This window comes from Triturus cristatus, chromosome 8 (genome assembly GCF_964204655.1).
Source record: "Triturus cristatus chromosome 8, aTriCri1.1, whole genome shotgun sequence".
NCBI classification, from domain to species: domain Eukaryota; kingdom Metazoa; phylum Chordata; class Amphibia; order Caudata; family Salamandridae; genus Triturus; species Triturus cristatus.
This window is the reverse complement of record NC_140591.1, coordinates 1095904084-1095926233: the sequence shown is the minus strand read 5'-3', so window position 1 is coordinate 1095926233 and position 22150 is coordinate 1095904084. Positions and strand designations below refer to the sequence as shown.

Genomic DNA, 22150 nt, shown 5'->3' with positions numbered 1-22150 from the left:
GTCAGCGGGCTCGATAATTCTCGCCTCGGTGCCTACTCCAGTCAGGGACCACACTCGGCAACTCTGGGCATTAGCTTGCCTCATCTTCACAACGGCCCCCCCAGACCGCCGGGGATGCTTGGTCGCACCTTAGAGATACCCATTAGGGACCATCTCTCAGGGTGAGCCAGGACGGGTTCCCCAGCGGTCGAAGCGCGGAGATACTCCTCCGGGAGTTGATTCTAGCGCTATATAAACCCACAATTAAATTAAATTAAATGTTCTAAAACTATTAAAACTGAGCTTTCCTAAACTGCACCTACAGTTGTGATCTGTGAGGAGAACCCCAAGGGCAGGAACTGTTCCCACTTGCCCTAGGACTGTGAAGTGAACTGACCTTCTGTTAAGCAATAGGAACCCTAAAGCAACAAGAAGCCCACTTTCCTACAGAGCCCAGCTGACCAGTTCCAATTGGACCTCCCGAGTCCTGCAGGTGGCTTCTATTAGAGTGAGTCTTGACCTTTAAGTGGTGTACCTAAGTTCCTGGGGTGCTTAGATAAGTATTAGAGTATTCTCCTCTTGCTTACCCCTAAAACCTGAGACAGAAGACCGGGACAAACCGGCCAAGCTGAACCGTCAAGGGTGTATTTCCAGTGGGTCCGACTTTGCCACAGGTCAGCTATGTTCTTCTCCGCAGCAGCAAATTCGAATCAAGATGCTGAGTGGCATCCAATGATGTCGAAACCCCTCTGGTTGAAAGAGTTCAGCTACCAAATACTAGACTACGTCCGAAAGTAGAAATTTTCACCAGGTCTGACCACAGTAGCATCCGATCAATGTCAACGACTTCTTGAACGCCAATTCCTGACTTTTCCCGCTCAGAGCTTTTCCCTCCTTCGTCTCCACAGTTGCAAATCCAATTCAGGGGCGAATCAAATTTGGGGAGAGGATGTAGTCTTATGGCTAGAGCGATCGACCTTGAAGCTGGGGAACCGGGTTGGGGTCTCGGCAACGACTCTCAACATCCTGTAATTCTGGGCAAATCACTTAATCTCCCCATGCCTAGCAAAATACATCTAAAAAAAATGAATGTGTCCATCTCTAACGAAACTGGTGCTCTGATACCCGATGTCAGTGGTCTAGTTCGCGCTATAAAAAAACTCTTAAACAAAAAAAAACCAAAAAAGATGGCGAGTGCCATTAGATTATGTCAACCCCTCTCTAGCTGAAAGAATTCAACTTCCAAAAAAGAGAACGCAAGTAGAAATCTTCACCGGGTCCGGAGGGCTCTATTTTCTCTGCAGCAGCAAATCTGATTCAGAGGTCCAGACAGCAAGTGGCATTCGATGATGCCAAACCATTTCTGGCTGAAATAATTCAACTTCCAGAAAAGAGACTAAGGACCTGATTTAAGACCTTGGCGGTACTACCGCCGTCCCGTGGCTGTCCCAAGTAGTTCATCAAGCTGACAGAAGCCCGCCCGCAGTATTTAGATGTTGCAGCAATAGACAGTAGACCGCCACGGTAGCGGTCTTCTCTGCCGGCAAAGAGCACTCTGTCACAGTCATGCCAGAGGGTTACATCCAAGCAGATTTAGATGTTCCTGTTGTGCTGTCGGTGTTCTGATGAAGTGCAACCAAGTGGTGTGGAGACAGGTAAGTACAACTTATTAATAGACCAATACACATATAGGTTGCGAATCTATCAATATGTATATGTAGTTAATGTGCACTGCACATATTTTTACATATAGCATTGCAACCAACTACATACACACACTATTGAATGTACACCCACACCCACCACAAAAGCATACTTCAGATCCCGGAGACAACAGGGTGGCTGAGCGTCGTGGTGAAGGAGCAGCAGCACAAGGTGGACCTGGACAGTTGCGTTCAGGACAGAATTTGTGGTAGGACCCCGAAAAAGGTGGGTTTCACCTCTTTTACTTCCATTCCGCCAATCCAAGCTTGGAGGTTTCCTCACCACAGTGGCCTTAACAGAAAGGCACATCGTAATCTGGACGGCGGGAATTAGGGCGGGACTCACTCCAACAGTAGCTTCTGCCTCAGACGCAGCTGACACGGGAGAAAGATTCTGACGGGAGCAGCGATCTTCCCTCCAGTGATCAGCCAACATCTAAATTGAGTGGGTGGACCTCCAAGGCGGCAGGTGGGAAGACCGCCAAAAAAGCGATGGCAGGACCAGTCCCACCAAGATCTAAATCAGGCCGTAAGTCCGAAGGGAGAAATCTTCACTGGGTTCTACCTCAAGTAGCATCCAATAGATGTAGACGATTTACTGAGTGCAAATTCCAGACATTTCCCACTTGGAGCTTTTCCAGCCTTCTTCGATGGCTTCACCTAGAATGTCATTTGTCAAATCCTGCGGATCCAGCCTGTAACTTGCCCCGCGAAAGACTCTACCTTCTCAGTAAATGTAAGTTCGAAGGAAACCCTTTGACAGGGACCTGCCCAGTCCTTGTATCCAACTCATGCTTCATCGCAGTCAGCCTTAAACCTTACCCTTTTCCCTATCTAGCATGATCAGTTACCCCCAGATGGCGCCTTGAGCAATTTTGGTGCTAAAATGTAATCTGTTAATTAAAAATCCATATCTCAAGGTTCCTTTTATTGGATTTTGTAATTTTGGTGTCATTTCGTTTATTAAAATATTTTCTATTTTATAAGTTGGTGTGGGATTTTTATTGTGTTTTGTTTTTGATTTTTTTTTACTGTTTTGGTACTTCTGAATGCTTTACATGTGTTTAAGTTAATCCTGTCTTTTCTGTGCCATAGCTACCAGGAGCAGTGCTCAGGTTTAAATTATTGAAACATGTAGTGGATCAAAAGGTATAGTGACATTAATACTTGTGGTGGACTACCACCTACCCCAACTAATATTTCACTATCTCACAGCATTTTTCTAGACATCCAGAACCTTGGCTCTCATCAGAACTGATAAATGAAAGTATGAAGAAAAATAGAGCACATCTGGTGATATGGTTATAATGTAGAAAATTAGATATTGTATTTAGCTGCCTTATGCAAGCATAAAAAAATTATCAGACAGCCAAATCAAACTACCTTACAACACAATTCAATCATCGGCCAACTCTACTAAAGAAATTATTTAAATCGTACCCTCATGGCACCAATAGAGCTAGCAATTTCCTCTAGGTTCAACCCGATCCAATTAAAGTACCTCCATACTGCATATATGACAATGACCAGGCTGTGGAGGGCCCACCTTCATGCAGCCACAAACTGCCCACGATGCGGGGAGGAAGGAACGGATTTCTTCCATATGGTGTGGAGCCGTCCAGTGATCTCCCGATACTGGAGGGTTGAGTTTCTAACCCTATCTCGGGTGTTGGAGTACCCCACTGGGTACCCTCATGGCCAAACGAGACATTGTCTGTGCCTGGCCTGCACCGGAGCCTCTGTTGGTACAAGTGTGGTTCAAAGAAATGGATTGGTACACGAAGCTTGAAGAACCAGTGTATGTGGCCGGAAGCTGCCCTCACAAGCATTAGTGAATATAGGGACATGGGTGGGCGCACTATGGCCTAGAGTGACTGTAGTTGTTGCTTTGATTTGTAGGGCTCTTTATCTTAACTGCACTCACCGTTTGACATGGTTGGCTTGCTGGATTCTATTTATTTGCAATAAAAAAAAAAAATTGTTATATAAAAATACAGGATTGTACACTTGCGCATACATCTTATAGGTAATGTTTATGAAATATCTATGTACAGAACTTGAATAATGGTCTACCAAATTATTTTCTGGAAAAAAATAGTTACACTCCAGGTTAAGGTTCAAACATATATCATCCATTTTCACCAGGAAATAACTAACTTTAACGTTTTTGTTTATTAAGAGTCCACTACTTATTTAAATGAAACTACACTGCGTTTGATAGATTTTGGTCAACTTACACTGGCCGAATGAGCTTGTCTGCACTATAAAATCAGGCCTTAACCTCAAAGTTTGCCAAGCACGCATAATAGTTTAGAACCAGCTCTTTCCGGACTGTAGAATGCCTCTTTCACTGAGCCAGTCGTTCTTTCCAGCTGAAAGCATGCTGTCGTTTCCCCCATTATAAAAAAACCTTCAGATGGTCGTAGCATTTCCAGAAATATTGTCCCATATCTTTGCTCTGTTCCTATTAAGATCTTAAAAAATTAACTTGTTTCTTACATCATTGCCAGAGGCACATTCGATCCTTGATTCTGCACAATCCGATATCAGAGCACTACATAGTATGGAAAAGGTGCTGGTGGCAGTGGTTGATGAGCTTCATTGGGTGTTTGATCAGGGAGGTTGCACAGCACTAAGTTTTCTGAATGTTTTCGCTGCCTTTGTTACCATTTCACATGAAAGTTAAAAAATTAGATTGTACGAGGTAGGTGTCAGAGATTGAGCATTCAACTGTGTGACGTCAAACAGACAAGGATTCAAGTAAAAAAGTGATTTCCTCCTCTTTCTCAAACCAATGAAGCATGGTGTACCCCTTTGATCCCAACGTTCTATAATATCTACGTCACCCCCTGCTCACTTAATTATCATTTGGTTGCACATTTATGATGTACCTTGATGAAGCCCAGCTGAAACAACTCAAGCTAATTTTAAGTATAGATTATTTAAAGTGGCCGAATGAGGGAGCAATCGCCCTAAAATTTAACATGGATGAAACTGAAGTTCTTGGTTGAAACAATCTAAATTGACTTGGTCTGACAGTTGGTGACTGTCAACCTAGGATCTAGGTACTCCACCGACTCGAAGTACCACTGTAAAATAAGCCAGCTTTCTTCTAGGTTATGCCCTTGCTTTAAATACCCAGGTGAACAAAGCAACCTCCAAATGCTGCCCTTTTCTTAATAATGTTTATGGAGTTTTCCACTTCATTACTGATAGAGGGACTGATTTAGATCTTGGCAGGACTGGTCCCGCCGTCGCTTTTTTTGGCGTTCTTCCCGCCCACAGCCTTGATGGTCCACCCAGTCAATTTAGATGTTGGCTGGTCACTGGAGGGAAGACAGCAGCAGTCCAGCCGCCTCCGCCACTATCTGTCTCCCGTGTCGACGGTGTCAGTGGCAAAAGCTGCTGTCAAAGGGAGTCCTGCCAAGATTCCCGCTGTCCAGATTACGATGTGCCTTTCCACGGAGACAACGGTGGCGGGGAAACCACCAAGCTCGATTGGGCAGAATGGAAGGAAAAGAAGTGAAGATTCACTTTTTTTAGGGGTCCCACCACCAATTCGGACTTGAACGCCATTGTCCGGGTAAATCCTGTGCACCTGCTACTGGACCACGACGCTCCGCCACCCCGTTGTTGATGGGTTCGGAGGAAGCCTTTTGTGGTGGGTGTACATTCAATAGTGTGTTTATGTTATTGGTGTGCAATGCTATATGTAAAAATATGTGTAGAACACATTACCTACATATGCAGATTGACAAATTCACAACACATGTGTATTGAGATGCAAATAAGTAGTACTGACCTGTCTCCACACCACCATGGCCTCACTCCATCAGGACTCTGCTGTCAGGACACCTTCAGCACAACGGGAACCTATAATTCGGCTTGACGCAAGTCCGCCAGCCTGACGGCGGCGGAGTACTGTTAGCCAGCAAAGAAGACCGCCGCCACAGTGAGACACGGTCTAGTGCCGCAACATCTAAATATCGTGGGTGGGCCGCCGTCACCTCCGCAGAGTACCTGGAACCGCTGCCATGGCGGGACGACGGTAATACTGCCAAGTTCTAAATCACGCCCAGAATGTTGGAAAGAAGTATTTCCATCAATGATAACTTCCATGCATGAATATTGTAACAGTTTGTTTCCTGGTTCTCCTAAAAAGTATATTGCCAAATTATAACTGGTTCAGAATATTGTAGTTAGCATGACCTTTTCTTCACAAAGACAGGTTTAAGCCACTCCTCATAAGCACCAACTACAATAGCTTCCAGGTGAAAAACCAATCTTGTCTAAAACATTATGCCGTACTCACCTGACTACAGCTAAACAATGCCCAAGATATCCCTAAGAAAAAATTAAGAAATACATTTAAAGTAAATCTCTTTGCTCAGCTTCTGTATTCCACAATTTAGCAGTTGGCAGCTAAATATTGGAACGGCCTGCCTCTCTTCCTATGTGAAACAGCTGACCACCTTCATTTTAGGAATATTTAAATTCTCGCTCTTTAAATAAGCTGCTGCTATTGGGTCTTCCAGCTTGATACTGTACTTTTCTGTTTCAGCGCCAGGACATCCTTTTGGGGAGCAGCTGCAATTAAAACGTATTAATAACATACAATAAAATTGTTCAACTTCTAATAGTGCTCCTGGTGCATTCTAGGCTGTAAGGCAGTTACCACGTATGTCTTGGTGTCTGAATTACACAAAACTAAAAGCCTTGTTTTCAAAGAAGTTGGGTGTGGGTAGAATTTAACCTCTCTTTCATCTGTAGATGCAGAATGCACAATGAACTGTAATAAATGGAAGCTGAGATTAGGTATATTTGATGGCTTCTTAACTAAAACATGAAATAAGGCTATCTGATTGTGAAGAGGTAGGAGTAGATTCAATGTATCCATTTCTTAACGGCTACTTATTTATGCTACTGATTGCCTCACAGCTCTTCTTCATTGAAGTCCACTTCCTCTATTGTTATTTTAATTTCTCATTTCTTGATCCCGTCAGTTTCCTTTGGGTAAAGACGCTGGCGTCTTTCTAGGAATATAAGGTTAGGAATGAAAGGTAAATTCGCAATCACAAACATCCTAGGATGCAAAGTATCCAGGCCTTCCGAGAGAAGCGGTTCTGCGAGTGGAACATTACTTAGAGCTACAACAAATTCCTCATTATGAAGAGTCCTTTTTAGACAATTCAGCAGGCAGGCCACTATTTACTGAAGTATCAGTTTCCTTAAGCCGAACTAGGTCTTCCTCCTCTTTGCACTTTACTTCTTCTACCACCTGCCCTGTAAGCAGTGATGCGGAAATATGGCCAACTGTGTCATCCTCATCTGAGGATGCCATGGCTTCTTCTATAATGACTTCAGGCAGTCTTTCAAATTCTCTTATTAGTAAAATAGTTGTTAACAGCTCTAATGTGAACGGTTCTGTTGCTCAAGGCTTTTAAATACTCAAAAGGACTGTTATCATGGACATGGACATGTTCATCAAGAAAACCTTTGTTGACTTCGGTTTTCATGGATAGTCCCACAGACAAAGAGGACTGCCAACAAGGCTTTTACTGAAGCATCAGCACCAAGCTTCTTCATTGACAACAGATTCTTACACAGGATTAGTGATAATTCCTTTAATGGTTGCGTCGATTTTTCTGATGGGGTTGTCAATTGTGATTTGTGCCTTGATGTCTCCTCCGAAACTCGATTAATTTAGAAACATTAATACTTTGTCCCCATTAAAAAGCTGAGGTTTCTTTTCGCCTACATCTATGTAGCCGCCATTGAATAGCAGGGAGAGCTTGTTTAGAAGGTCTAGGAAGATGGCTCTTTGTATGATATACAAAAATGAGGTATATCGTATAAAGAGTCCAGGGGTCCCTCATGAGTGGACAGGGCCTTGCTCTAGAAACCCCAAGGTGCTTTTCTAGGGGGTGGTGTGGTCGAGCAGCCTTAGGCTTATCAGAGAGGAGTGTAAGACATCTGCAAATACACACAACAGTCCATTAATGATGCACATGACTCAATAAGGGAATCTACAGCTATTTAAATAAATAACAGGTACCTTTATATATGTTTTTGGCACTAGAAGCAATTTGATCATGTAAGTACGTCTTTCAAGAGAAATACTTTTGCGTTTAGAAAGTCGACACAGTACATTTTTCAAAAGCTGCAATGTTAGGGAGGAAAACAAAGTAAGGCATTCAGGTACAGTACAGCGAATTACGAGACCTATCTCTGGGACTTAAGGTGAAGGTACAAGGCAGCACCAGCAGGTCAACTCCAGTGACACTAGGGCAGCCAGGTGCAGGGGTGCACTACAGCGTTAGGTGCCCAATGTTAGTCAAAGGGGATCGGTCTGCAGGGAAAGAAGCTGCAGGTTTGGACTGCAGGAGATGTCAGGGAGTTCACGAGGGGTGAAACCAAAGTGGACTGTGTCTCTTGAGGGCTTGGGGACTATGCTGGCACTATTGACCCACTTCAACACCTGCTGGGGGGCTTGCGTGCAGTGGTGCTGGGTGGCGTCAGGTTTTGGTGGTTGCAGGTTCGATGGAGAACAGCAGACAGGCCAGCAGGACTGTTCCCAAACCAGTTGGTCTTTTTCAGTCTTCTGCTTTCACGACTCTTCAGTGTCCTTCTTCTTCGTAGGTCATCAGGCTCTGATTTTCTGGTGCCAGGGCCAACCCTAAATACTGAAATTAGCTGCATTAGGGGAGAGTGGGGTAGTAGCCACAGAGCCACCTACCCCTGGGGTCAGTACAACTCCCTCTAGGACCACTTCCTGTGGGAAGTGGGTATAATCCTGTCCCAGAGTTCCTAAGTTTGCAATCACCAAAATGGCGGACTCTGAAAAGTGGCCTCCACTTCAGGTAGCCCACCTTAGGTGTTGTGCTGGCCCGAGGGTGGGCAAGCCTATCTGGCTAGCTAATTTTCCCGCCTGTCCAGGTGCCAAAGGGCTCTTGACGGGGGGGAAAGGGGAGGGGGGTGGAACGGGTTTGCATATCAAAGGCGGGGAGCTCTTTGAAGCTCCCCTGCCTTGGAATGCTAATCTGCAGGTCATCCTGTAGAAGGGGGCAAGCACCCTTTCCCCAAGCAGGCTTTGCTTCTGGCCTTCTTAGAGCAAAGGCTCCCACCCTTGGGGGTCAGAAACTTGTCTCTGGTGGCAGGCTGGCGAAAATCAGCCAGTCAGCAAACCAGTAGCTGGTAGGTTTTCAGGAAGCACCTCTAAGGTGCCCTCTGTGTGCATGTATCAATAAATCCAACACCAGTGTGGGTTTAGTAATAAGAGATGTTGGATACCAAACATCCCTATTTTCGGCTAAGTCATAATCTAGCTGGGGAACTCATTTACACCAGGGTCCAGGACATGTACTTAAAATGGGTCCCCTGTTCACTTGAACTGGCAGCAATAGAGCTGACCAGCACAAAGACATATCGGCTCATGCAGATATTTCCACACACGTAGTACAGTGCACCCTGCCATAGGGCAGTAAGCCCTGCTGTAGGGGTGACTTACCTAAACTGCACACAGTGTGTGTGGACATGGCACATAGGGATATGTGCCGTGTTGGGTTTTCACTTTTGTTTGCACAAAGACACACAGCCTGCAGTGGCAGTCTGTATGTGTTTGGTGAGGGTCCGTTAGAATGGCACAATTCGGGCTGCAGTCCTTAAGGACCCTCTTAGCTGCCTTGTTCTAGGTACCAGGGGTACCACTTACTAGGGACTCATAGGGAGTGCCAAGGTACAGTGACGGCTCTACTGCTAAGGCGGAGGAGCATCGCCCCATTGCTCTCGGAGCAGTGTGAAAGGAAAAATAAAATGATAATAACGGATGTTCTTATTTTTAGTATCAGTCAGGTTAGGGCTGGGCTCCTCTGTCATTGGGGAGGAAGAGTGGTTGCTGCACTCTAAAAGGCCAATGACCGTCACCCGGCGAAACAGTCATGTGCACTTTCCATGTTCCCCACCAGGCCGCAATGCACAGCCTTGTGGTGAACATGCACAAGCTCCCTGTGCTCATCTGAGCGCTGAACCGCGGCACCAGACTAACACTGCATTGCACCGTTGTGATTGGCTTAAGGAAGCCTGGGTGCTTCCAGCTTCCTGTTCGCACAGAAGCCAGGAAGAGGACGGAGGAGAAGCGACGTGGGAGAGACGGGGTGCTGAGGTAAGTGAATTTAATTTTTTCTTAATTTTTTTTGCCTCCTCTCCCCTTCACCTACACTGCCCCCCCCCCCGTTCGGTACTGGCCGCCACTATCTAGGTATTGCAAATTGAGGTACAATCGCACAGTTTTAGGAAAGAGATCTTGCACTGGGGTCCTGGTTAGCAGGAACCTAGTGCACTTCCAGTTGAAATCTCATCAGATACCAGGCAAAAAGTGGGGGGGACCATTTCAAAAAGGGGCACTTTCCTACAGCAGGCTAGGTTGCATTTACAAGCATTGATATGCATCTACGCACTGCTTCTACTCCACCCCCACACCCCACAAATTTCTCTTGAAGAGCAATGGCTCCTTTTCTACTGTTCCGATGGTTCCAACGTTTGCTCAAAAATACTGAAAAGGAAAGTTCGATTCAGTCTCCTATCATTCTTCGGGTGCATTTTTCGATGTTTTCAACAAGATCTTTCATCTTCACTGTCTAATTAACAGCACCTCTTCAATATGTTGGGTTCACTAAAATATATCCGTTAAAACTATGAGATCTTATGTTTTTGCTTTTTGAAAGAATGCAGGGTCTTTACCTTAAATATTCTTATTTCCAAGGAGGAAAACCCAGAAGCTTTTTCAGACTTTTCAGCAGACAATTCTTCATTAACTAGTGTTTGAGAAAAACCTTGAGAGATTTCCTAGACGTTATCAAAATGTGTTGGAATAATTGAAGACAGCAGAAGCAAAGTTTAGGTGGTTTGTTAAAGTAAACCTTGTTTGGCCCACTAGAATTGCAACTCTTTTGAGCATTTCCTCCTCTGCCAAATTGGTCTTAGTGAAAGTATTTTTCTAAACAGTGAGGATTCCTGAAAGCCTCTGACAACAGCTATGGGTCTTAAAATGTCTCCTTTAGGAGCAGCGGATGAAAGGAGTTACACACCTTAAGACGTCCCTCAAAAATATCTGGTCTTGTTAGTTGATGCTTTGAAGTGAGTTCCATCTCTGCAAAGATGATTTGTGCCTTATAATGTGTCTTATAAATAGAAATATATATTTCATAAAGAGTGTGCAGTAAGAAGCCTAAAAGAAGGTTCGGAGGGTGGAGATGAGCTTATCCACCTTAACTGTCTGGAGATGAAAAGAACCGAACGGGGTAAAGAGTGTTCTTTGTTAAGTACAATTCTTTCAATACTGCTTTGCAAAGTGTGTTGAAGGTTTCCACCTTCTCCACACAGTCATAAAATCAAGGGAATCTAAGACAGATGCACTATGCGAAAAGAGAATAATTAAATCCTGCAATCTGACCACTCCTTGACGCCTGTACAATGAAAAAGTAGTAAGACAACAGAAACATCTAATGCAAAAAACTGAAAACAGCGAGGAGGAAGTCTTCCCTTGGTCTAGGTATTTTTAAAAAGCTACAATTTGGGGCAGAAATGGATATATTGAGGGTGTAAAGTAGAGATTACCTTCTAAATAGTTTCTTGGCAGAAGAGAGGGATGACAGAAGGTAAAATGCTAAAAGTATCTCATAATTAGGAGAATTAGCTGTGGAGAAGCATGTGTTGTAGAAGCATGCGTTGTAGATGAATTAACACAAACTGAGGTATCTTAAGCTGCCAATTGCTGTATTTACATATTATATTTTATATGTCAACAAACGTAAATAAAGAAAAAAATAATTGAGCCACAACATGACCTTTGATCTCTGCGGACTGTCATATTGTGCAACGGAAGGACTTGAATGATATTACAACTTGATGGTCTTGGCCCTATAAAGAATTTTTATGAATGGAAAGAAAAGACCTACATATGGAGACACAGATTTTCTATCTTGACAAGATGACCAATTCATCTAGTGCATTCAGGACACGAAAGAAAATAATCTCCTGATGACAATCTTCTATTTGTTAGATGAAAGTAAATTCTGAGTGTTTATTAAACTAAAATTGACTTGATTTGTCATACACAAGAAGGGTATTATTACTACTTATATTTCTTGAAAGACCAAGGGCACTTTAGAAACCTGTCCAATCTGATATACCACAAAAAGAAAAATGAATGATCATTGGGTGCATAAATCAAAGCGCAGATTACTGCCATTGTCGAGGGTACACACTACCGTCTCTCGCATGCTAATGCACAATACAAATTCTGTTCTGCCCCAAGTTGATGCACATCTAAACTATTATTGTCATGAGTCAATTCCAAGATCCTGATAACATTTCACAAGAGCAAAAGCTATTAAATGAGGCAGTGGCCTAATTTCATTAACCCTTCTCCCTTTCTTTTATTCCAGCTAATCAACTTCTGAAGGTGAATAAACTTAAAATCATACCTGCTTTTTCATGCTGTCATTCATATCTTTCAAAGTGTCGAATGAGGACTTCAACCTTTTGTTCTCTTTTACTTTTTCTTTGAGAGTTTCTGACAGCTGTTTAACTTCTGCTTCATGTTGCTGTGAACAAGGAGATGAAATACAAATTGTAGTAAAGGATTGTACTAAGGATGCAAAACACTAAGGTGGATAATATGAGTAATGATACAGATGAGTGATTGGTATGCTGCTCAGAAATGTTCAATGTAATCAAAAGAAATGTATATGTAACAATAGTTCGCCAACTTTAGTGTTCTTCGCAGATTGTGTTGTGAACAATCGCCTCTGGATTCCACGAATGCCCCAGATGACCATAACAAGTAAAACATTTGTAGACCCCAGTGCTTGATTTGTGAAAGAAAGTGTGCCAGTGCCTGAAGCTTTGCTGAAAAGCCGGCAGCCAGTGATACTAAATGTGGCCAGATTCGTATTCCACATGTGGCGGCTCCTTTGAAGCTTGCAAGCCCAAGAAGGCAAATCAGCAGGTCATCCTGTGGAAGGGGTGTTACACCCTCTTCCCGGACAGGCTTTTGTTCTGGGTCTCCTGAGAGTAAAGACTGTCACTCTAGGAGGTCAGAACAGTGTCTAGGGCGCCCAGCAGGCAGAGTCCAGTCAGCAAGCATGCCAGAGGCTGGTAGGTTTTCAGGGGGCACTTCAAAGGTGTCCTCTGAGAGCATGTATTGATAAATCGAACACTGGCATCAATGTGGGTTTATCAAGATGAGATGTTTGATACCAAACATCCCTATTTTCAGTGAAGCCATCATATAGCTGGGCAACTCGTTTTCACCAGTGTCCAGTACATGGTCTAAGATGGCTTCCCTGGTCACTTGCACTGACAGCAATAGGGTTGACCAGCACAAGGGCATATCTGTTCATACAGATATGCCCTTACATATAATATTAAGCACCCTGACTTAGGGCTGCCAGGCCTGCTGTGGGGGTGACTTACAAATATCTTATGCAGTGGGAGGGGACATGACACGTGTGTGACATGTTGTATTTTCACTTTTGTTTGCACTACGAAACGCCGCCTGCAATAGCAGCGTTGCATGTGCTTGGTGAGGGGTCCCTTAAGGTGGCACAATTCGTGCTTCAGCCCTTAGGGACCCTTTTTAGTACCTCCATCCCTAGGTACCAGGTGAACCATTTACTAGGGACTTACAGAGGGTGCTAAAGGGTTTGCCAATTGGGGAAACAATTGAACAGTTTTGGGAAAGAGCTCTGGCACTGTGAACCTGGTTAGCAGGAACCCAGTGCACTTTCAGTCGAAATCACATCATGTTCCAGGCAAAAAGTGGGGGCAACCAGGTCAAAAAGGGGCACTTTCTTACAGCAGCCTTGAAGCATACCAAACACAGAGCAATTACATGGAAATATATGCACCGGTTACCAAAGAAAGAAGGAGTAAATTTCCAAAGCTCTGTATTAGCACCAAATCCTCTCTATGACCTGCAACTAGACTATCGACACAAAATGCCCTACCCTTGCAGCAGATTAAACGCTTAAGGTTACATCCTAGAATCTGCTCCCCTTTCAAAAACCTAGGTAACCAATATAGCAGAAAATCCTAGCACACCAGAGGTTCTACACTTTGGAATTCAGGTTGCCCTTTCCTTCATCATGAACAAGACCATATGAAGTTCAGAGGAGCCCTGCGCCTTACCTGTTCCTCTTTGCATCAATCACCTCATTTCAAAGATCTCTAATCAGGCTATGGGTGTCAGTAGCCCCTGTTTTTCACCCCAAATTACCTCCCACACATGCAACCACAATTTGCAAATTACTTGACAAGCAGTGATGGTGCCAAAGATTCCAAAGATCAAATCTTTTTCCCACAGCCATAATATCAACTGTAATTGGAGCTTTTAGGACTCTGCATAAAAGTGTCAGATTGGCAAAACTTTGCAGTTCAACTAATCCTTGACTTCAGCTTCCTCAACCACATCACTCTTGCATGGAAATGTCTGTTGCCTGTACCAGTATGGAAAGGACCAGACCATGTGCCTGAACCACAAATCTCATCATGGTGTGGCACTAACATCCCTAATTAAAAAGTTCATTTCTGACCAGTTGATCAGACACGTAACGTCTGCAGGAATCTTCCCAAAACACATGGTACACTGATAAAGAGGGAGCTCCCTTAAGAGTGAGGCTGCACATTCTTGAGTTGAAGACAGCTTTGTCTCTGCCAGGAACCAGACCAGATACATCTCACAGAAGTTGTGAAATCCCAACTGAACCACACTAACTACTGACTTAACCTCCAGTCGAATACTTCATATATCGATACTGAGGTCAAGGACCACTAAAATTGCCTATAGGTTTCCAGTCACTCCCAAAAAACTGGCAAAAGCTGGGGGTGAAACAAGGAACTCCATGGGTGTTTCTGAAGTACTGTAACTATGCTTTTGTTTTTGATAAACACAAATGTTGTGTTGTTTAATGAAGGGCCCTGAGCTAAAACTAAAGACAAGCTTACATGTTTTAATCTCCCCACTGCCCATATGGCTGAATTTGTCTAAATGGTGCATTCCTTCAGGATTTGCTTTATACTCAGTCCTTCTACCTCGACAGAAGACAGAACTTCAGTCTACCAAAATCTTCTTCCCCAGGCACAAGGTGAGATTCATCAGCCTGATCATTAGCAACTGCCCCCATACACCCAAAACACTGCACAGATCTTCCAAGATCAAACCCATTTTGCTTTCAAACTAGCTTGCACAATCACAGCAAAGGTGGCTACTGAAAAGTTCTAGATTCACCATACACAAGCAAGCATCACCAAACACACTATCAAATGATGGTTTCTTCAGTTACACCTCAAAATGCACCCGGATGAAGAATAGGCTACAATATCATAATAATGTAACAGAGTAAAACAATGTTCTGAAAGTTAATTTTGATCATTGTTATGGAATCAGGAAATACTCATTTGTAAGCTACTGTCAGATAACTTAGGAGGAAGACGTTGCTGGTAAGTGACTCGTAAATTAATGTGATGGCAGTTGGTCCACCGATTTTGAAAATGTCATCAACAAAAGTTAATTGCTTAGTGACTAGCAGTGCCTCAGTGTACAGATGGGAAGCCTTGGGAGATTGGATGAATCTGAGACTGTGTTGGATGACAGAAATGATTATTGATAGATACAATGTCATGCCAAACCAATACAAATATTAATTTATATGTTATATGCTAACTTGGGGGTTTGAAACTTGTGATGGTAATGCCCTACTGAAGAACAACTAAGCTCAGTCCAGGCAACTATGCAAACGTTAAACCCATTTCCAACATCTATTTAGCACAATGTGCCTTCAATAATAGACTACAGAACCACCCTGCATTTCTGGTTCCTTCAGTAAGGGTAAAAAAAACGACATGCAATTTAAAACCATACAAGACTTTTTGCGTTAGACACTGTGACACGCAGGCTGGTTTCTGCGCATGGAGGCAATCCTTGTTGATGTTTTAGACAACCTTCATTTCACAGCTGACATCGGCGGAGTCAATGCCACGATTCTCTTAGACTGTCTCGTGGCATCGGATACCATCGATCACTGGCCCATGTTGGACATGGCCCTTTCACTTGTTCTGTCTCACCGATTCCTTGTACAGTTCCTCATGGTTGCACGCTCTCACCATACAGCTATAACATCAATGTTAGACCCTTGGCCTCTCTAATTCATCCTTATGGTTTACAGTTTTTCTTATAGCTTTGTTGATGACACCAAACAGTTTTCTAAACTATATTGTCAAGAAACTAAATTACTCCAAAATTAAGCAATGTATGCTCAACATCACAGAGTCGATGGGAAAGCAGTGGCTCTACTGCTGAAAAGACTGAGGTGCTGTCTGCCAGTGGAATTGCAAATCTCAGGAAACACTCTGTGGCATTGAGCCAGGGAACGGCCCTCAGCCTTCCTCTACTGTTAAAAGGCGAGCTATCAAGCTGGACTCGGATCATCAGACCTCTCCCTAGATTGCAGCCATTGTCTCCTCCAGGACCCTTCGGATGCAAAAGCTTTACAGGATTTACCCTGATCTAATGCCGGAGATTCAGCGTATTGCATGTCCTTGGTCATTGTTTTCTGATCACTGTAATGCTGTTTGTCTTGCTAACCATACATCACACCTCAATCATTTACAGCGTCTCCTGTTAGACTCATCATTTTGGTTAACTGCTTTAGAGAGGCTGCTCCCAGTCCTAGGGCTCTTCCTATTCAGGTTAGAATACATTTCAAAATGCTCTTCATAGTCTATCTCTCTCTTGTTCAGTCTACTGGTTTCCTTACAGAACTCTGCATTTTTCAGACTCTTTATCTTAAAGTCAAGCACGCTCTAAAAACAAGATGATATATCTGCACTTTTTCAATCTTGGTGCCATTCCAGTGGAACTCACTTCTGCTTGATATTTCTAAGAGCTCTCAGAATCACCCTTTCAGTAAAAAACTCAAAAAGATTATTTTTAATGAGTAAGTCTTTGTCCCTGTTTTGCTGTTTCAGCCTTATCTGTCTGGCACCAAGAGACGCTACTGGTGAATGAGCACTATATCTTTAACACAACATAACTAAAAGTGGGATTGCACAAGTAAAATCTTTGCCCTATCCACTGAAAGGGATGTAGACCAGGTGCCAAAATCCTAAACTACCTGGGAAGAAGGCCTCATGCACTGAAGACCTTGACTCAGACAATTATGTCAAAGGGGAATGGAACCCATTTTGTGGGACTCGCAGCTGACAGCCTGCGGTTGCCTTGGTGGTGTCCATCCTCAGATGAGTTACGTGCCAGCATGTTAAAAAAAACTTTATAAGCTATTCCTTAAACAGGGAAACCACAATACCATGTGGTGCAAGTGACTTCCATTTGAGTATCTTTACCTTCAGGGCAGATAACCTTTGATGAGTGACTTACGCAGCCTTCAATAGTGTCACCATATATTTGGTACTAGAACCTGTGACAAGAGATCCTGAAAGCACATTGTAATAACCCAGGCGTTGACTATTAATGAAACCAGGTATTAGGCCACAGGGACACAACACAGGGATCCCTTAAAATAGAGGGAATTGAACAGACATGCCCTGTGACTCAAAGTATCCCCAACATAATGAGACGGATTGATCAGAAAAGTCATCCAGTCAGAGAACAGGTGAGAAAAAGCCTAAAATAGGTCCCCTTAATTTTTTCTAACTCGGCATTAGGAAAGATGCCTACCCACTGGTGAAGCCTAAGAGCTCAAAAACTGAAAGTGAATCACCTGGAGAGAAAATGCATACTGGGTGCTGGGACAGCAGGCAATGAAATAAAGTCAGTAAGCTCAAATTAAGTGTGAATTACAGCCCCAGGACTCCTTGATGCCTGGGACTAGCAGCATGCAAGGGAGCCCTGGAACCTGCACAAGGTCCTGAACACAAACATATACTATAGTACCATGCAAAAAAAAAAAAGTATTGGAAAAGCCAATAGGTCTGACAATGCCCAAGCTATTGGCTTTGCCAATAGGAATGTCTTTTAGTCATATTGTCTAGCAGCACATCTGCTGTTCAGCGTGTCTGAAAGTTACTGAAAGCCCAGAATCACAGGATGTGGAACCAGTGCGTAGTCTCTTCGCCAGCCATGTTGAGTTTATTGTCCTGTCCCTCCTAACACAAAAAAAAGCGCTATGACGTGGCTTGCGCTGGCCACATTATAGCACTTTTTTCAATGACTTTCAGCCATGCTGAAAAGCAGATAACGTGGATAAAAGACACATATACTGACAAGGCCAATAGCATTGCTGAGATCTATTGGCTTTGCCAGTGCTTGTTTGGTGTTGATGGAGTCTTGCTGAGAAAATGTGGAAGTGATAGTGAGGAACAGTTGAGCTCTGAAGTGAAGCGAGGATGTGGTGTAACAGCCAGAGCTGCATACAGGGGAACTGGGAAACCAGGTTAAAATCTTGGGGTCAGCTGAACAATTTGTGATTCTGGGCAAATCACTTACGCATCCCCCTGCCTACGGCAATGAACGTGTCATTGTGTAATGTAACTGGTGAGCACTTAAAGCACTCCAAAAACATTGGTTGGTGTTACCACTATGGCAAGATGGAGGTCAGAACAAGCGCTCCAATACCATCAGATCGTGCAAAAAAAAGAAACAAGTGCTGTTTGTATTTTAACAACTTTTTAAGAAATGTATTTGTTTATGTACAGACGCATGTATTTTAGTGGTATCTGTGTATGTGTACAAGGGAAACGGCCTGAAAACACAAGTACTCCTATGGAGTGCTTGAAAACAAAAACAAAACAAAAAAAAAGTTAGCTCCGCAAACCGGTAGCAGTATAAGGAGACATGTACTTGGTCCATGCACTATGGGAGGGCCAAACACAAGAAGAGGGCATGACGCCCGCATGCCATGACGAATGGCAACAAAGAAAATTAGAGCGATGCTGAAGTTTACCAATGGTAGGAGATGGGTGGCCCACAGATAAAACACATGCACTGTCTAACCGAGACCTAAAAACAGTGTAAGGAAGACATGCAAGTACTAAGCAACAAAATAGAAAACAACAAATAAAGTGACAAATGTTTCGCCACTGTACTCTTGGGCCCAGGTTGATGAACTGGATTTGAGGGATTCTATTGAAACTAATGAGGAATCAAATAAGAACAGCTAGAGGTCTTAAGGTAATTACTTTGAGGCCACTGATCAGACTACATCAGGTTGAAGAAATGACAGCGAGACAGTTCTTGCTATGGCGCTAATCATTTTTCCCGACATATCATACTATCACAAAGTTTTGTAGTGGCCCATGAAACAGGGAAGTGATCCACAGGGACCAAAGGCTGCTATTTTTCCCTGATGTGTGCCACAGCTGCGTCACAGCTTCTAAAAGGAGGAATCTACACGTCATCAGAAGGGAATTAATTTAGTGACTGTAAGCCTCAAGTAACTGAAGTCTACCCTGCTCATTTGAGAGTGATCCTATATATTATTACCAACATTATTATATTTCTAAACAATATTCCCCAGTATCTCATTGGCACCTACGTGACTCAATAAGAAGAGGAGTTGTGTTATTGTAATTTTTTCTTTGTTTGACAAATGCAATCCCCACAGTTCAGTCCCTCTTCACAAATTCCAGAGAGGTGCAAGATGTTCCCCTTATTGATCTCTGTATAGTTTGTGTCAGGTCCATGTTTGTTTCAATGTTTCTTCACTGGCCTAAACTGTGCAATACTCCTTAGTATGATTACGCCACATTATTACTGTTTTCAATACAAAAGCTAATAAAATATCATTGCTAAAAAACAGAACTGCTGCACAATATATTTTAGGATCCTTTGGATGAAGAAGACAAAAAGGAAGAAGAAGACGGAAAGGAGGAAGAAGAGGAAAAGGAGGAAGAAAAAGAAAAGGAGGAAGAAGAAGCAAAAGAGGAAGAAGAAGAAAAAGAGGAAGAAGAAGAAAAAGAGGAAGAAGAAGAAAAGGAGAAACAGTAAGATGAGGAACAGGAAGAAGAGGAACAGGAAGAAGAGAAACAGGAAGAAGAGGAAGGGGTGGTAGTGTCGGCAGCTGCGATGGTGGTGGTGCTGGTGGCTTGCTGCTTCGATTAACGAATGTGAAGCTGCTCCAAAATGCACTCTGTACTATTCCATACACGCACAGTAGGAGTAAACGAACATTTGGAGGTGGGAAATTCACCCCACTGGGGTCCATTGATGGTTATGCCATATCTTTGGTACATAAGGAATAAAAGTGATACCCCATAAGGTACACAAATACTACAAAATTAAAGAACCACGTATTCTGGATGGTCCTCCACCTGAAACCCACATTTACACCACACTTTCTAAGCTTATGAAACAGCTCCCAGTCCCCTTGATCACAGCATAGTCTTTATTTCAGCACCCTTTTTCCCTCGCCATTCTCCTACCATTGGAATCAGCTTGCTCTGAAATCAAAAGTAATAGGCATGAATGTTGCAAAACCTTTGCAACATAAAACATGCAGGAACAAAAAATGTATCTTCAGTTATACAAGGCTCCCTCTCAAAAAGGATGCATAAAATACAAAATAAATCAAAATATTTCAAATGAGTAACTACTTGATGTCATTGATACCTTATGTGCTACTATTGCCGGACTCTGCTATGCTTGTACTGAAAACAGAAATGAGATGTTTTGAATATCTGATGTGGTTTTGTAATGTACCGAAGAAAATGCAAATAAATACATTCCACAAGAAAAAAATATTTCAAATGAGTGATGGTTCAAAGAGAATAAGTACCTCCTTTATTATTGTAATTTTTGCATGAACTTCTTCTTCCACTCCTCTTATCTTGGTTACGGCTGTCTGATGTCTGAAGAGCAATGCTTCTTTTTCAGCTAAACATTGCTCTCTCTTTTTAAGTCGCAATGAAAATTCATGTAGAGCTTTGTTTTCTTGCTGTTTCAAAAACAAATAATTAGAAATAGCAGAAAAAAAAAATATATATATAAAACTTACACATATTCACAGAAGCGAGTTTCTCTGTACTTTCAATTAACACTCTGCAAACATGAGAGTATTACCTACTTACAAAGTAGCTTTATGCATGTAATAATTTGTTATGTCTAGCATTGTGTCCAAAGTATTTAGTAGGTGTTTAAGTCGTGCCCACCAGACAACACAAGCTGTCTCGTTTGGAAAGACATATTGTGAGCTTACCAAGAAAACGAAGGTGCTTGCAGCTCGCCTATTGCTGACCATAGGTTGGCTTTACTGACACTCATTTGCCCGCTTCTTATGCAGTGGTGTGCCTTGACTATGATGTACATGTACACCCCCTTGAGTATTTTTCAATTTACTTTGTCCTTTCAGTGCTCACTTTTAGGTAACTACTTTTTCTTTTCTCTTAAGCACCCCACAAGAGTGCATATGTTTTCCAGAATTCATCTTAGTGTGCTTCTCTTTCCCCCTCCCTTCATGCTCTCTCAGCTGTGTGCTCATCGCCAATTCCTTCTGTGATAGATTTGTCCTTGTGTGCGTCTCCCCAGCATTGCTTTCTTGCATGTCTGCTTCTAACCCCAGCTCCATATTGCATTCTCGGTCATTCATATGCTTTTCTCACCCCAGTGCTCTATGTGGTTCTATCACTCGCCTGTATGCCTTCCTCCTCCACAACTGCACCCTCCCTACCCATGCCCCTGTGTTGCTTCTACTTCCCCACGTCCTTCTGCTGCTTTCGCCCCCAGTGTTGCTTGCATCAATCCACTTTTAAAAACACACACTTTCATGTTTTTCCTTTTTAGTTATTGATTCAAATCGAATTGTTAAATCGAAAAAAATGTGCCTTCGTCATTTTGACAGTGTACTCAAGTGTAGTGATCATGTCTACAATATTACATGGGCCGCCGGGTCATATGCTTTTTTTTTTTAATTCTTCATAAAGACATGCTGCACAGCATCGCTAAAAACTACAGCCAAAGCCAATGGGTCCCAAAGTCAAAGATTTAGCGATACTGGTTTTCTTTAGAAATCTAGCCTATGTGAGGAACAAAAGCAAGCTACGTTCACTTGTTTAAGGAGCAAAAAGATCTAGGCCATAGGTACTCACAAACATTTGCCCTGGGGCCACAAACGACGGTTTGTAGTGTACCTGAGGTCCGCACTGATGCCAGCAGGGTGGCGGGATGGGGTCTGGGTGGGTCACGGATTGTGTAAGGAGGTTCAAAAACATGTTAAATAAACGAGCAAGCATTTATTTGCAGGTTTATAAACGGTTGCCCATTTTTTTAACATCTTTTTCTAAATATTAGGGGTAGCAAATAAACAGCAGCTGGTGCTGCTATTCACCAAGGGGGCCGCATTTAAAGGTCAAGAGGGCCGCAAGCGGCCCCCGGGCCGTACTTTGAGTATCACTGATCTAGGCCTTAGCCATCAAGAGGGTTACGCTTGTCTCTGATCTAATTGAGCTAAAGAGCG

The 22150-nt window shown here is 43.0% G+C and overlaps 1 protein-coding gene across 1 annotated transcript in view; it reads right to left on the bottom strand.

The window, feature by feature from the left end:
* CCDC138 (coiled-coil domain containing 138) overlaps positions 1-22150 on the bottom strand; it is a 252752-nt gene that overhangs the window by 101987 nt on the left and 128615 nt on the right. Inside the window, exons 6-7 of the mRNA XM_085622639.1 lie at positions 20474-20632; positions 12167-12286 (exon numbers count right to left, since the gene is read on the bottom strand). Of these exons, the coding sequence (XP_085478765.1) occupies positions 12167-12286; positions 20474-20632 (279 nt within the window). The remainder of the gene's footprint in view (positions 1-12166; positions 12287-20473; positions 20633-22150) is intronic.